We start from the raw sequence: 15,142 nt of genomic DNA, 5'->3' as shown, positions 1-15,142 counted from the left end.
ATTTGCATAACTAATCATTATTCTTCTCATCCCAATTGAGATGCACTGAGCTGAGCTACTGTGGGAATGAGTTCACGTGTAAGAGTATCTCTTATGGCAAGCTATTAATGCTCACCATGGTCAGCCTACTTCATGTGATTGATGCGGTGCTTCTGCTACCAACACTCGCTTCACACGACTGGCTGCATTGTGACTGCAGCATAAAACATTATTGTGCACTAGAGATGCTGGGTGCTTCATGCTACCAAGCAGGGGTTTGCATGACTAATTACTCTGTTCTTTTCAGCTCCGCTGCTGCATTGAGTTGGAACTGTGTATGAACGTGGGCAACCTACAAGTGTTTGCCTCTCTATCAGCTGTTCCGCTGCTTGTTGCGTTCGGACTGATTTTGACCATTCTTCGTGCCTTAGCTTTGGAGATCGAGAGGATAGCCCTAAAGCCATTGGTGCAGAGTCTATATGGACATCCAAGTCCCCACTCTGTGGTTGGTGCTGGCATGCCTGATTTTAGTATCCGTTCCTGTTTCAGAGGTTTTTCCCGCAACTCAGGTGTCTCGGGACCTCATAGGGAGGATCAGGCTGTCGTATGGTTGCACCATTCAGCTTCTATGGGTTGATTGGATTTGCGTCACCTAACCTTATGCTTGGAGTAAGCAATTTCAAGATGCTGACGTAGAAGTTCATTCTGTCTCTATCTGAACCCGAGATTGGTTGTGACCATCGATCTAGGATGCGTACTTCTGCATCCAGATCGTAAAGAGACACAGGAGGTTCCTCAGGTTTGCTTTTGGAATAAAGCTTACCAATACTGTATTCTTTCATTACCTTGACGATTGGCTGATATTAGCTCAATCACACAAACTGTTTGGAGCAGCTTTCTTCTGGCACCCCAACGGTTCTTACCCAGTTGAGTGGTTGTCACATTAGGTCAAGGACTGATGACACGGCTGTGGTCCCATACATGGATTGTCAGAGAGGATTACGCTCTCGCCCCCTGTACAGGTTGGTGAGATGTTCTTCTTTGGATGAAGACCAGGTTCCTGTCGATCAGAGCAGTTCATGTCCTGGGTCACCTGAACTCAGGAGTGGACTTACTCTTGAGACGGAGTTGGAGGCTGGAGAATGGAGATTGCACCCTCAGGTGGTGAGTCTCATATGGCAGAGGTTTGGCCGAGCGGAAGTGGGTGGGGATGCTCAAGCCCAAGAATGGCCAGGACCAGTCTTATGTCTTCCAGTCGACCCGTTTGCTTCCAACGATTCTGTTCAGTGTAAGGTTGGTCAGAGTGAACGTCTGTTGTTGGTGGTGCCGTTTAGGCCCTCTCATGCGTGGTTAAAACTCAGAATTGGTCAGTCTGTTGGCCGGCCCCCTTGGGAGGTTCCCCTCAGTCACGACCTGTTGACTTGGGTTCGGGGCATGATTTGGACATCCCCATCAGGATTTTGGAACTAATGGGTGTGACCCCTGAGCAGAGTTGAAATGTGTTCCGGTCTCTTGGCAGAGATTACAGACATTATTCTTAATTCTAGAGCTCCCTCCACGAGATGCTGTATGCCCTTAAGTGGACAAAATCTGAGGACTGAGGATCTGCAGGCACTGTCAGCTCCTCTTGTATGGACTTTGCCCCGAGGCTGGTTAAGTCTTACTGCTTCCTAGGCCTAGTTAAAAATCCTAAGGCTGCTTTGACTCCGTTTTGCTTTCAGCAAGTGGTTGGAGGTTTTCTCCCTTGCTATGTGGGGTCATATAGTACTATACCTCTAGCCTATGAGGCGTGTGGTTTGACTTCACTTCTAGAGGTGCGTGCTCATTCTACGAGAGCAATGGCTTCTTCTCAGGTTCTTTTTTAAGGGCCTTTGAAGAGAGATGTCTGTGCTGTGGCAGTTTCCTTGGTCTCCAGCTATCTAAGGTACATCAGGAGTTATGGTATAGCATTCCCAAAGCGATGACGTCATCGCAGCATCGAAGTGAGCCTATGAGAGGGAACATCTCGGTTACGTAAGTAACCTTGGTTCCCTGAATAGGGGAACGAGATGCTGCGATGCTTGGCCGTTCTGTACCTTGATAGCTCTTCCTTCGTCATAGTGTAAAATCTGATGAAATAGCGCGCAGCACGCATATATAAGCATACTTGAGGCGGTGCTAAGCGCTATTGGCCAATAAATTGGCGTGATTGTATAAGGGCTTCAGACATTCATCACACCGGAGGTGTTCCAAAAGCAATGACGTCATCGCAGCATCTTGTTCCCCGATTCAGGAAACCAAGGTTACATACGTAACCGAGATGTTTTGCCCTCCAGGTGGGCGTTCCTATGAGTGTGTGAAGTCACGTGAAAACTATCAATTGGGTGTATTTTACTCGTCCTGCCTCCCTGGAATTTCCTTCGTTCCTATTGGCTAGTCAGCGCTCTACACCTATGTGCGGCTGACCACCCGCTGGAAGCAAGCTATGCTAACCACTACACCACCAACTCATGAGCAGTGATACGATTTGCCGTTGTTAATCTGATTCAGCAAAACAGTCCCACGGTTCACTATTACTCTTATTTCTAATCTTAAAGTGCACACTAAAATAAAGTCGTGAACCTTCCTTCGTTTCTTCCTAAAAGCTTCAAAAATATGGGCTCGTCCGGGATTTGAACCCGGGACCTCTCGCACCCAAAGCGAGAATCATACCCCTAGACCAACGAGCCATACCGCCATTGCTTTTCTTAGTATTTATTAAAGAAACCCTATAACAGTATAATAAGCTAAAATACTGTAACATCGTGTCTACACCGGATGCGACAGTTGTTGCGCCAAGCTGCAAAAGCTAAAGTCTGACGCGACAAAGCGCCCGCTGCAAATTATTAGAATTTCAGTACGTCATAGATAGAACGAGGCAGCAGTTTCTGTCGGGGGTTTGTCGTGTCGCGCCCATAGACTATAAAAACAGGTCGCACCGCATCCAGTGTAGACAGCATCACGGATTATAATGGGTTCTATAGCATTGTAGCGTTCTCAGACAAGGACGAGGCGTTTTGATGTACAAGGGGTGTTTATTTGGGCTGTTGTCGGCCACAACCCACGCCGTACACACCCGACTTAAGAGAACCGCACTGGAACCAGCGGCACTCTTCTCCACACAGGGGCGGAGCCTCTTTTCACATCCAACTCGAACATCCAATAACAGCTCGCAACACAAAAATGAATGAAGTGCAACATTAATATTAAGCACATTGTTATCTACAATACAACAACATTTTGAACATGCTACACTATTTTGTCGCGTCTGGTCCACTACAGCGTCAAATCTGCGCTCAGTGGCGCTGCTGGCAACGCTACAACGCCACTGCTTTGGGGCGTGTCAAATTTAGTGCAGAGCACGCCTCTGAAAAACACCCTGTTGTTTTTTTACAGTCTATGGTTTCTTCTCCTTCCTTTCACAGCGATTGGTTGTCGCCCGGCGTTTTTCGCTCGACGTTTGCATAAAGTCGAGGAATGCCCAATCTTTTTGACGCTCTCAACCGCTGTCAACGCTTTCTCCGCGCCGCTTTCAATCCCATAATACACCGCGCGAGCGTTTAAACTCAATTTCCATAGGAATTCATTGAAATCGCTCGCTCCGCTGCGTGCCAGTGGAAAGGCAGACAAGAAATAGGGGAATTGAACTGACCAGGGAGACCCTCTTATTGCATTAAGTACTTTTTTTTAAATCATGGCCGGTTAGCTCAGTTGGTTAGAGCGTGGTGCTAATAACGCCAAGGTCGCGGGTTCGATCCCCGTACTGGCCAATATGTTTTATAATACAAGAACATATATTTATTAAAACCATTCTTTATTGTAACCGATTAAAAATCTGGATTAATGTAGGAGTCAATGAGCATAAAAGATTCAATAAAATGCCAATCTGTAGCATTTATACTAATAACAAGTGCATTTAGATTTAATTTATCACTTGTACAAAATCTATACAGGTTTAAACCAGATTAAATCCAGAATTTGATGTAAATTTCTTTGCTCAGGGCCAGGACTACTTTTGTTTTCCTTCAATTTGTAATTCTCTCTCAAAATGCAAACAGGTCGACTCATTTCATACCAATTCAGGCATACCTGGTAGAGGCCACACACATAATAACGATGTTTATCACCTGTATTGATTGTGGGGGGGTTATGGTAAGTGGTCCATCCACATCCAAATGAGGGGTTATAGTAAGGGGAAACAGGAGGTTGCAACATAACCACTGAAGGAGACATTTCAAAAACGTTTGGGTCCCCATGGAGATGATCTCGCATTAGTCACAGGTGCACCAAAACTGGGGAATTCCTCAGAACTGCTCATATCGGGGGCCTAACACCCAAAAAAAAAAAAAAAACAACCACGAGACAGGAGGTTAAATTACAACATTAGAATTATGCATAAATCTGTGACTTAATTTCATTCATTAACTCATGACTGATTACATATTAATTTACCTTTTCATTGCCAGTGGCCCAAGGAGCCTCCCGCACAACAAAGCCCTTGGATGGGCCTCGAGGTTCTTCCATGCTGGAGGCAGTGGAACCAGAAGGCTTCATATAGGCCATTTTGGCTTCATTTTCAACTACATCAGACAGCTGAGGGTAAACATGAAAAACAAAAATAATTACCTTTTTGCTAATTTAATACTCTAAAATTTATAAATTTAATTTAAATTTCCTCTGCTGAAGTATAGAATTATCTTACATATTCCTCCTCCAGGTTTAGAAGGTGATCAATGGCTTCATCAACCTGTTCTGGACGGCCAGTCACAGTCACTAAATTGGGCTTCGCAGCTCCACTCTGAGGGAACCGAACATCAACCTGAAAAAGGTAAAACAATATATACAGTTATTTAAAGGGTGCATTTAAGAAAAAAATCTAAATGGTAGAACTCAAATACTCTGTATGAAAGTGATTGAAGATGTGAAGCCTCATACATACTGGCATTTCCACTGGGTTTCAGAAAAGATCGGTCCACACTACATGAACTATAACACTTCACGTGACCATTCATGCTGTAGTATCACACTTTAGCATCATGCGAAATAAGGCAAATTATAAGATTTATACTACGCTTTCAATCAAAACTCACTTTAAACAACCATCCAGTGTTTGCAATAAACTTGATTGCAATCTAATGCGTTTTGGCCATATAATCTTGCTGAAATATGTTACTTGTAGCCTTTTATATCAAGATAATCGCTACACCTGCTTAGCATTTCTCCTGTAAACACCCTGTATTAATATGAAAATAGGCAAAATCTCATGAAAATCACATACAAATCAAATACTGTCGTAATTGTGATTATTAGCTTCGCGTTTTATCCGTAGAAATGTTTTTATGGGTTTCTTATGTACAGAACTGAACATGTAAGTGTAATGGATGTTCGTTATAGGAGACAGGGCGGGATATGAACATGTAATATGATTGACATGAGCAGCGAATGAGCTTCCTCCGAGTCAGAACAGCGATCACGGAAGAGAAAACACAGGCAAACAGAGCTAGAAGCAGCTAATGCTCATCAGTAAATCAGTGGAAAATTAATGGAAAATGATTTTAAGCTATGCATTTTAAAACAAACAGCCTAAAAGACGTGGAAACTGAAAACTATTTGCACTGATTTATTGTGTTGGTTACATTTTGTTCCTTTGTGCAGTGGCTCAGGAGATCGAGTCTGAAAAAAATGTCAAGAAGCATAAAATAGTTTGAGTTTAATAGTTTTAGAGTTGTGCAATAAGTTGCAGAAAACAACTCTTTGCAGTCTCGTCTTGCTGTCTGACTCACACCTGAAGCGCGCGCACAAGCCGCATCTCACAGTCTCTTCAGTTCTGCCGCACACGTGCAAAGCACGCGCACACAAGACACACACACACACACACACCGAGAGAGAGAGAGAGAGAGAGAGACGCGTTTCAGAGGACGCGCGAACGAGTTGATTTGCCTTTCGCATCTGCACTGATTTATTGTGTTGGTTACATTTTGTTCCTTTGTGCAGTGGCTCGGGAGATCGAGTCTGAGTCTGTAAAAAATGTCAAGAAGCATAAAATAGTTTGAGTTTAATAGTTTTAGAGTTGTGCAATAAGTTGCAGAAAACAACTCTTTGCAGTCTCGTCTTGCTGTCTGACTCACACCTGAAGCGCGCACACACACAGTGTGAATATGTCACTAATGTTAACAAAACGGCTATAACAAAGATGAATCTAAATTGAATTCATACAGTGAATCTGACTCACACCTGAAGCGCGCGCACAAGCCGCATCTCACAGTCTCTTCAGTTCTGCCGCACACGTGCAAAGCACGCGCACACAAGACACACACACACACACACACCGAGAGAGAGAGAGAGAGAGAGAGACGCGTTTCAGAGGACGCGCGAACGAGTTGATTTGCCTTTCGCATCTCCTCATGTTTGAACAGACACATACACACAGAATTATGTCAATAGTACCCGTCTCGACGATCATTCTTGTAAACGCAGTCAGTTATGTTTTAAATGAATGTAAACGGCTGACAAAGAAATCAGATGTGTATCATTATACTGGATCCGTGCAGTCAGATTTAAAGGCACAGCAGCCTATAAATACGTGCTGCTGAATATGTCACTAATGTTAATCAAACAACAAAACAGCTATAACAAAGATTAATCTAAATTTAATTCACACAGTGAACAATGCAGTGTTATTTTACACTTAATTATTACATTTCTGTACCTGAATACTATTTATTTTATCTATGCTTGTAAATTGTGTATTTCTTTTTTTTCTTTTTCTTTCATTTTTTTTACACAGACAAAGCCCGCGCACACAAGACACACACACACACACACACCGAGAGAGAGAGAGAGAGAGAGAGACGTGTTTCAGAGGACGTGCGAACGAGTTGATTTGCCTTTCGCATCTCCTCCTCATGTTTGAACAGACACATACACACAGAATTATGTCAATAGTACCCGTCTCGACGATCATTCTTGTAAACGCAGTCAGTTATGTTTTAAATGAATGTAAACGGCTGACAAAGAAATCAGATGTGTATCATTATACTGGATCCGTGCAGTCAGATTTAAAGGCACAGCAGCCTATAAATACGTGCTGCTGAATATGTCACTAATGTTAATCAAACAACAAAACAGCTATGACAAAGATTAATCTAAATTTAATTCACACAGTGAACACAATGCAGTGTTATTTTACACTTAATTATTACATTTCTGTACCTGAATACTATTTATTTTATCTATGCTTGTAAATTGTGTAGTTCTTTTTCCCCCCTTTTTCTTTCTTTTTTTACTAACTGTTCACTTGCCTTTAATCATGTTTGAACTTTCTCAGACTATCGTTTGTGCTGTGGTATATGAAGTAGTACTTAAAGTGTATGGAAAGCAAAGTTACAATGATATAAAATGTGTCATTAATTTTTTTGTCATTCACATTGATGTTAAAATTGATTTGTGACATTACCTTTTATGTACTGCTAAAACACTGCTGGTCACTTTCAGAAGTTGTAGTGATTCTTTCTTTTCCAAGAAAGAATGTGAAACAAATTGGTTATATAATTTTCATTTAAATATTTTAAAACAATTTAAATAGATTTTTCAACTCCTCAAGCAATATCGTATCGCATTTCTAATTTTTTTTAACAAGGTATTGCGTATATTTTTTTTTTTCCAATATCGCACAGCCCTAATACCCAGCCCTATTCCCAACATCAGCAATTATTGAGTAGAATTGTGACTTGGCGATAGAAAATTCAGGAAATTTCAAAATAAATAAATAAAATAAATAAAGTGTACCATTTCAGCCACCACTTTCTGCATAAACTTCGTGCATTTTTCCACCTCAGTGCGAGGTCCACGTAGTTGTACAATGTCACTTTTCTGCATTGGGTCAGGGAAGTTGATGATGACCTGAAAGCAAATGGGGAAAAAGGTTCTCTCCACTGTAAGACACAGAAATGTGCTATTTGAAAAATATTCCATGTATTTTAAAACATTTACCTCAGGGAACTTATCCCGAATTTCCTTAACTTTCTCCCCTTTCTGTCCGATGATGGCTCGATGAAAACGCTGTTCAATGATCATGTCCTTTGTACGCTCATTCTCCTTTTAAAATCATGACATTCTTAGAGACTTTCAGTCAAGAGCTGCCAGGCAAATAACCCAGAGGACTTTATACTGAGGCTGTAGAGACTACGGATGTTTATTTTGCCACAAGCTACACATGCATCTGACTCCAATTTAATTATTACGCAAACAAGTTTACTGCAGACAGTAAACAAGTAAATCATTTAAGACAAAAGCAAACGATACACGCACATAACTAGTAAAACCTAACCTAAAGAACATTGTGAAGAGAGAATGGTAAACAGAGCCTTCTTTATTCAATTATGAATCTATCCAACTTGCCATGCGTGACGCTAGCTCCAGCAGCTCCTTCTTGGCCTCCTGCACTCCCTGGGGGTCACCCTCGATACGGATCAGGTTACTCTTCTCGTTGTCAGGTGGAATGCGGACTGACACTTTGTGGTGCTCCTTTATGCGGTTAACTAGATGTGGATGGAAAAAAAAAACATGGGTTTATGAATGACACATTAGTGTGTTCACATAATATCTGCTATAAACATCAAAACAGCTGTACTCACTGTTTGCGCCACCTTTCCCAATTAAGTGTCGGTGGAACTTGGGGTCTACACTAATCTCAGTGTAGTCCATTCGGCTAACCTATAAAGAATACATGAAAAATCAACTAAATTGTTTAGGACATAGAGGCCTATATACGCCAAAATATAACAAAGCAAGTGGAAGCATTTGTCAAATAATAGGGAAGTTAAAGTCTTACCAGATCTGTAACAACGGCTTCAATTTGACCCTGTACTATCTGTACATCTTTGGTGGGACCCTCCAGCGTGATCTTGTCCTCTCCCTCAGTGAACTCAATGTGCACCTGTTGATAATCACAGAGCACTGTCTTACTGGCCTCATATTTCAAAGGGTCAGTTCACCCAAAAAATGAACATTTAGTCATTTACTTAGCTTCATGTCATTCCAAACCTATAAGTATTCCATTCATCTTTGAAACAAATGGAGATGTTTTAATAAAACACAAGATATTTCTGCCCCTCCATTGATGGTCTATTCCAGCAAAACTTTGATGCTTCAAGAAGTTCATAGACAATTTTAAGAGTAATCCATTTGAATCACACCACTGAAGTCTTCTAAAAAAGACACTTTATAGGATAAACAAATTTCATTTAAGCATTTCTTATATTTAACAAAATCAACATTCATATTGTTAATGAAAGATTGTGTACTTTCTTGATGCACAAACCACTAAGGTTTGTTCTCAATCAAATACGGTTGAGCTTCAATTATTTTTTATTAATTTGATGCACTCTGCATTAATCAAGGTTAACATGAATAAAAGCCTAAATTAAACCGGTTCAAACATATAAAACATGCCGATTAAATGATTCATATGGATTACTTTTACTATGTCTTTATGAACTTTTTGAAGCATCAATATTGGTGTTCTTTCAATAGAGGAACAGATACATATTATAGATTACAATACAGATTAAATATATTTGTTTCAAGAACGAACAGATGATGTATGGGTTTGGAACAACATGAGGGTGTATACAGTAGCATCCTGGCTGTGTGTCATTTTAGTAGACTAATACAAAAAAATACAAAAAACACACTAATGTATTTGTAAATCTTGGGCGTTTCTTCTTGGCTAGAGGCCATTGTCATTCTGAACTACCTGTGCTGGTTGACGCAACTACTGCAACATTTGTACTGTCACTTTGACATGTTACTCTGGTCAAAAACATCTGCTGAACATAAGCCACATCTACACATTCCCTTCATTGAGCAAGACAATAGAGAAATCTGGCTTAGCACTCCGACATTAGCGGAAAGTTGACTCGCCTTGGGCATTTGCTGCGTGATCTTTGCCAGATTTTGTCCTTTCTTGCCAATAATGAAACGATGAAGCCAAGAGGGAGCAGAGACTGAGGACACCGTGTAGCTGTTGGCCTGTACAAAGAAAGTAAGGGTCAAAGGTTATACAGTAAAATTTATAGCATTTCTGCAGTAACATTTTCAATACATTTCCTAAATTAAAGCTAAAAGAGAAGCGTGCAAAAGAGAGCTTGATTGAAGGAATTCTTGTACAGAAACATGCAGGGGGGAGGAAAACGAGCTTGTTTACCTTGGCATACACTTCAGTGAGTGCCTGGCCCAGCCGGTCTGGCTCCCCACGCAGGATTACTGTCTCTGAGCTGCTGTCGAGGGGTGGGATCTCGACCGAGACGCCGGTCCTGTCCAGGATCTCTTGCAGGGTGTTACCCTTAGGCCCAATTACATACTTGTGCTGAGATTTCTTCACCTCCACTGCAATAGTGGTGGCATTCTTCTTCTGAAATGAGCAAAAGGCCACATTTAAAACATTCCCCTCGGTCGCTTTCAGGTCTATCATTACTTCGTTCACATGGAAATTCGGCCCAGTGAGTTTCAGAAGCATACTGTGGATTTTGGAAAAGTCAACAAAAGTCCATTAATTATTCTGTAATTGCTTACCTTCTCCTCATAAATCTTCTTGATCTTGACCATGGCCAGGGCCACCTGCTCTTTCTCCCCAGTGATGACGATCTCAGTTTTGTTCACACTTGGTGGGGGGACATTAATACGGGCTCCTGTCTCCTGCATCAACTCCCCCACCAGCTTGCTATAAGCTCCAGTGATGAAGGGGTGATACACCTTTTCAATGTTCATTCTCTCCACAGCACGCTTATCCTGCAATGAATTAATTAAATTATCATTTACTAGGTTTGATTATTACTCAAATTAAATCAGTAAATAAATAATTAGCACTATCTCACATAATCAGATTCGTAACTGTGATTAGCAAGAAAACAAAAGCCTAAATTGAAATTATGCTCCAGACCTGCTCAGCAGAGATGAGCAGGATCTCGTGCTTGGCCTTCTCCAAGCCTTCCTTGGTTCCAGAGATCTTGATGAGGTTACTGGGGTCTTCGGGTCTAGGGATCTGGATCTTGGTGGCAGTCTTCAGCTCTAGCTCCTGCAGCTTCTCCCCACTCTTGCCAATGACAAAGCGATGATGTTCTTTGGGGATGGCCACAGTAGCTGAAGCCTGTAGTCAAGTAACAATGCTGTCGAGGGGTGGGATCTCGACCGAGACGCCGGTCCTGTCCAGGATCTCTTGCAGGGTGTTACCCTTAGGCCCAATTACATACTTGTGCTGAGATTTCTTCACCTCCACTGCAATAGTGGTGGCATTCTTCTTCTGAAATGAGCAAAAGGCCACATTTAAAACATTCCCCTCGGTCGCTTTCAGGTCTATCATTACTTCGTTCACATGGAAATTCGGCCCAGTGAGTTTCAGAAGCATACTGTGGATTTTGGAAAAGTCAACAAAAGTCCATTAATTATTCTGTAATTGCTTACCTTCTCCTCATAAATCTTCTTGATCTTGACCATGGCCAGGGCCACCTGCTCTTTCTCCCCAGTGATGACGATCTCAGTTTTGTTCACACTTGGTGGGGGGACATTAATACGGGCTCCTGTCTCCTGCATCAACTCCCCCACCAGCTTGCTATAAGCTCCAGTGATGAAGGGGTGATACACCTTTTCAATGTTCATTCTCTCCACAGCACGCTTATCCTGCAATGAATTAATGAAATTATCATTTACTAGGTTTGATTATTACTCAAATTAAATCAGTAAATAAATAATTAGCACTATCTCACATAATCAGATTCGTAACCGTGATTAGCAAGAAAACAAAAGCCTAAATTGAAATTATGCTCCAGACCTGCTCAGCAGAGATGAGCAGGATCTCGTGCTTGGCCTTCTCCAAGCCTTCCTTGGTTCCAGAGATCTTGATGAGGTTACTGGGGTCTTCGGGTCTAGGGATCTGGATCTTGGTGGCAGTCTTCAGCTCTAGCTCCTGCAGCTTCTCCCCACTCTTACCGATGACAAAGCGATGATGTTCTTTGGGGATGGCCACAGTAGCTGAAGCCTGTAGTCAAGTAACAACAAAAGATACTAGTGATTCATAAATAATATAATTCTGGCTGATACAGACAAGCCGATAAGCATTTTCAAGGTATTTTTAGGACCACTAGCAATAAATATTAATATTAAAAATCTATACTATTTTATCTACATTTAAAAAAATTAAAACTAAAGTGTTTTCAATTGTAATTGATGTCCATTTTGAGATTAGCTAAAGAATATCTTTAGCAATTTCATTAAATTTGTTTTAACAATTGACTTTAAATCTGTTAAAAAAATAATACCAACATCTTGTGCCTTCCTGCAAGTTACCCAATACATACCATGTTGAAAGCATACAAGTACTGATAGATTTAATTAATTAAAATGTAATTAATATTACCTGAGTCTGCAGTCGGGACACAATCTCTTTACGGGCTTTCATGACTGCGTCATGCTTCCCAGAGACCATTATGGAGAGGCCTTGATCTTTAGCCATGGAGAGTTCCAGGTGGGCTCCAGTCTTGTGCATAATATCAAGACATACTTTAGCCTGGTCTCCTTCTCCAAACTGGTTAATGTCCTTGTACTTGCGCTCTTCCAGAGGCACATGGAAAACCTGTATTTATCAAAGTGGAAACCTGTCAAACACTTGAATCAATATTCCCCAGGTAAGATAGTGACTGTAACTAGCTTAATCTCTGTACCTGGGTAATTGCTGAGGACTTGAGAGGTTTGATCTTAGACGTCCAGGCATTTCCAGTCTCCTGTACCCCCTCTGGCAAAGGCTTTTCAGGCAGAGGGGGAAAGGCATCCTTGTAGGTGGGAAGGCTATCCTCATCTTCAGCACCACTAGGGCCTGCCACAGCAGCTAAAGGGAAAAGAGGTACAAAATTCAACAATCACTTTGCCAGAGAACAGTTACCGGTAAGTCAGAAGTGGTCAAAACTGCCACATACCTTTGACCTGCTCCGGCAGAAGGCCACTGCGATGCTCATTAAAGCTTTCTTGCGTAAGTACAGCGACTGAGCTCATGGTCAAAATCACACGTTTACACGGAGTCCGAGTGTGCCACTAAGAGAGTAGATAGCACATGATTACTGCATAAAGGAACTGTCATAATTTCACAGATACACAAAACACTGAGATAAAACAAAACAACACTGGCAGTTAAGACTATCCATTTATCAACATGGGTGGAACCGAAACCTTTTCACAATTATTTAAAAAAAACAAATTCCCCATATGCAGGTTTCTGATCTTATCGGGAATAATTCATACAAGTTTAAATTTTATTGGTTTTAAATAAATTCATAATGTGATGAAGTTACAGACTTCTCTCTGCTGTGCTGACGTCTGCCGGACTTCTCCAAACATTTTATCCGCTTAAACCCCATTTCTTAAATTCTGTCACCATCCAACCAAGAACCAATAGACCAAAGACCCCATCCCACTTTATTTTTTTCCTTTTACAGTAACCCATTTCATTTAAATGCGTCACAATAGAGAAAACTTTTGCTACTTTGGTTTAACCACGACTTTAAAGAAAGGGGGAAAAAATAAGTAATATTATCTGAAAATAACCATTTCATAAAACAGTAACGTGTTCTAAACTATGTAAGAGAACACTATCAGCAGAAGCAATTTTAATGCGAGTGAACCATTTTGTGGAAGGTCAAAGTTGCCCGTCTGTTACCTTGGCCAAGGGCTAATTCTAAGCCATCGAGTTGAATGAGCTCTAAAGCTAAGAGGATTTCCCCACTAACCCTTATTTGCTTTACCCCTAGTATGTAGAGCACCAAAAAACACATTTCTACTTTGTAAATAAAAGTTCCACAAAGCACGGTCACATTTAATTGAAAACATGCACACCACACCTCAGTGAAATATCTACTTGGCAGACTACTCCCCTACACCCAGTACAGGACTGTGAGGAAAAGACAAGATTATAAACACTGAGGCTACTGTTACAGCCATGCAGCCTTGAGTCCTGAAAGACCACTCATTTGATGCAGAAATTGACGTCAAAGACTAACACAGCTCTTAAAGAATAATATGAAGTGGGTAGTGAAACATGTGCAGAATGATACAGTAAAATCAACCCTCTACATTGCGAGTAAATCACTTGGATATGTGACTAAATCTTCACTCTGGGCGACTAAATTATGTCTAATATTAGCCAATTGATTTACTCGCCAGTGTGTGAGTTGGAGGCCAAGTATAAGTTTAGCACAGATATAATTTTCACTCACAGAACACTCCGACTGAGAGCTTCAGAGTTTCACTCTCAGTCAAACGATATGTGCGGTTTTTCAGTTCATCTGAATGGATGTGCAATGCACCTGTATTTAATGTACCGTAAACTCTAGTGTGAAAGCGTACGACTCGCCATCGCTTTGTTTCACACACACGCAGAGAGAGAGGGAATTGTACGGTGGCTGAGAAGAGCAAAACAAATCACAATTCTGAAAACTAAATAAATTACAAACGCAAATGCAAGTCTAAAAAACAAAATAATTCAGAAAACCCAACAACAATTCAGAAAACATTATAACAAGTCAGAAAACACAACGACAAATCAGACAAACCGGAAGAGGTAGGCATAGTTTGAGACAGCGCCATTGGTTTGGGATTACTCACTGCTGACTGGACGAGACATCTGTCAATCAACGTATACAGGAAAAACCAGCCGAAGAACAGCCTCCCTTTTCAAATCTCGTATTAGCAATGGATTCCATTTACACTAAGTGAAAATAGCAGTATTTTTAGCAATATGCTATTTACACAGTGCAAATACCTATTTACACTTAAAATAGCAGGATTTCTACTATCAAGTATACTACTTGCTGCAAATAGTGGCAATTATCTGCACTTCAGTATTGTAGTACATTATAAAACCATATGCAATAATAACGTATTGAGTGCAAATTATAATTTAATTTTAATTAAATGGATGCCACCTTATTGGTACAATAAAGCCCTCCCTACACCTTAGCCTAACCCTACCCGATACTTTAATTTCAACCTTTTGATTATTTCCTTAATTTTTATTGAAAATAAATGCCTTTACGATGTGATACGAGATTTGAAAAGGGAGAAAAAAAAAGTTTGGCAAAAGGTGGGATCGAACCCA

The 15,142-nt window shown here is 41.0% G+C and overlaps 1 protein-coding gene and 2 non-coding genes across 3 annotated transcripts in view; 1 reads left to right on the top strand and 2 right to left on the bottom strand.

The window, feature by feature from the left end:
• Positions 1–2,615: 2,615 nt before the first annotated feature.
• On the bottom strand, positions 2,616–2,687 carry trnap-ugg (transfer RNA proline (anticodon UGG)). The gene has a single exon. It is a non-coding gene; the product is annotated as a tRNA-Pro (tRNA).
• Positions 2,688–3,693: 1,006 nt separating this feature from the next.
• trnai-aau (transfer RNA isoleucine (anticodon AAU)) lies at positions 3,694–3,767 on the top strand. The gene has a single exon. It is a non-coding gene; the product is annotated as a tRNA-Ile (tRNA).
• Positions 3,768–4,123: 356 nt separating this feature from the next.
• The window catches only part of LOC107552253 (vigilin-like), a 25,428-nt gene continuing 14,409 nt past the window's right edge, over positions 4,124–15,142 (bottom strand). The window contains exons 3-17 of the mRNA XM_016234109.1: positions 12,969–13,083; positions 12,717–12,880; positions 12,413–12,628; positions 11,828–12,034; positions 11,461–11,676; positions 10,205–10,411; positions 9,922–10,029; positions 8,831–8,935; positions 8,634–8,712; positions 8,398–8,537; positions 7,990–8,094; positions 7,783–7,899; positions 4,700–4,822; positions 4,450–4,590; positions 4,124–4,324 (exon numbers count right to left, since the gene is read on the bottom strand). Coding sequence (XP_016089595.1) covers positions 4,232–4,324; positions 4,450–4,590; positions 4,700–4,822; positions 7,783–7,899; positions 7,990–8,094; positions 8,398–8,537; positions 8,634–8,712; positions 8,831–8,935; positions 9,922–10,029; positions 10,205–10,411; positions 11,461–11,676; positions 11,828–12,034; positions 12,413–12,628; positions 12,717–12,880; positions 12,969–13,044 — 2,097 coding nt within the window. The 5' untranslated portion in view covers positions 13,045–13,083 and the 3' untranslated portion in view covers positions 4,124–4,231. The remainder of the gene's footprint in view (positions 4,325–4,449; positions 4,591–4,699; positions 4,823–7,782; positions 7,900–7,989; positions 8,095–8,397; positions 8,538–8,633; positions 8,713–8,830; positions 8,936–9,921; positions 10,030–10,204; positions 10,412–11,460; positions 11,677–11,827; positions 12,035–12,412; positions 12,629–12,716; positions 12,881–12,968; positions 13,084–15,142) is intronic.

The sequence above is a fragment of the Sinocyclocheilus grahami genome, unplaced genomic scaffold (genome assembly GCF_001515645.1).
Source record: "Sinocyclocheilus grahami isolate Dianchi unplaced genomic scaffold, SAMN03320097.WGS_v1.1 scaffold444.1, whole genome shotgun sequence".
NCBI lineage: Eukaryota > Metazoa > Chordata > Actinopteri > Cypriniformes > Cyprinidae > Sinocyclocheilus > Sinocyclocheilus grahami.
The sequence above is the reverse complement of the archived record's forward strand: the minus strand, read 5'-3'. Positions and strand labels throughout refer to the sequence as shown.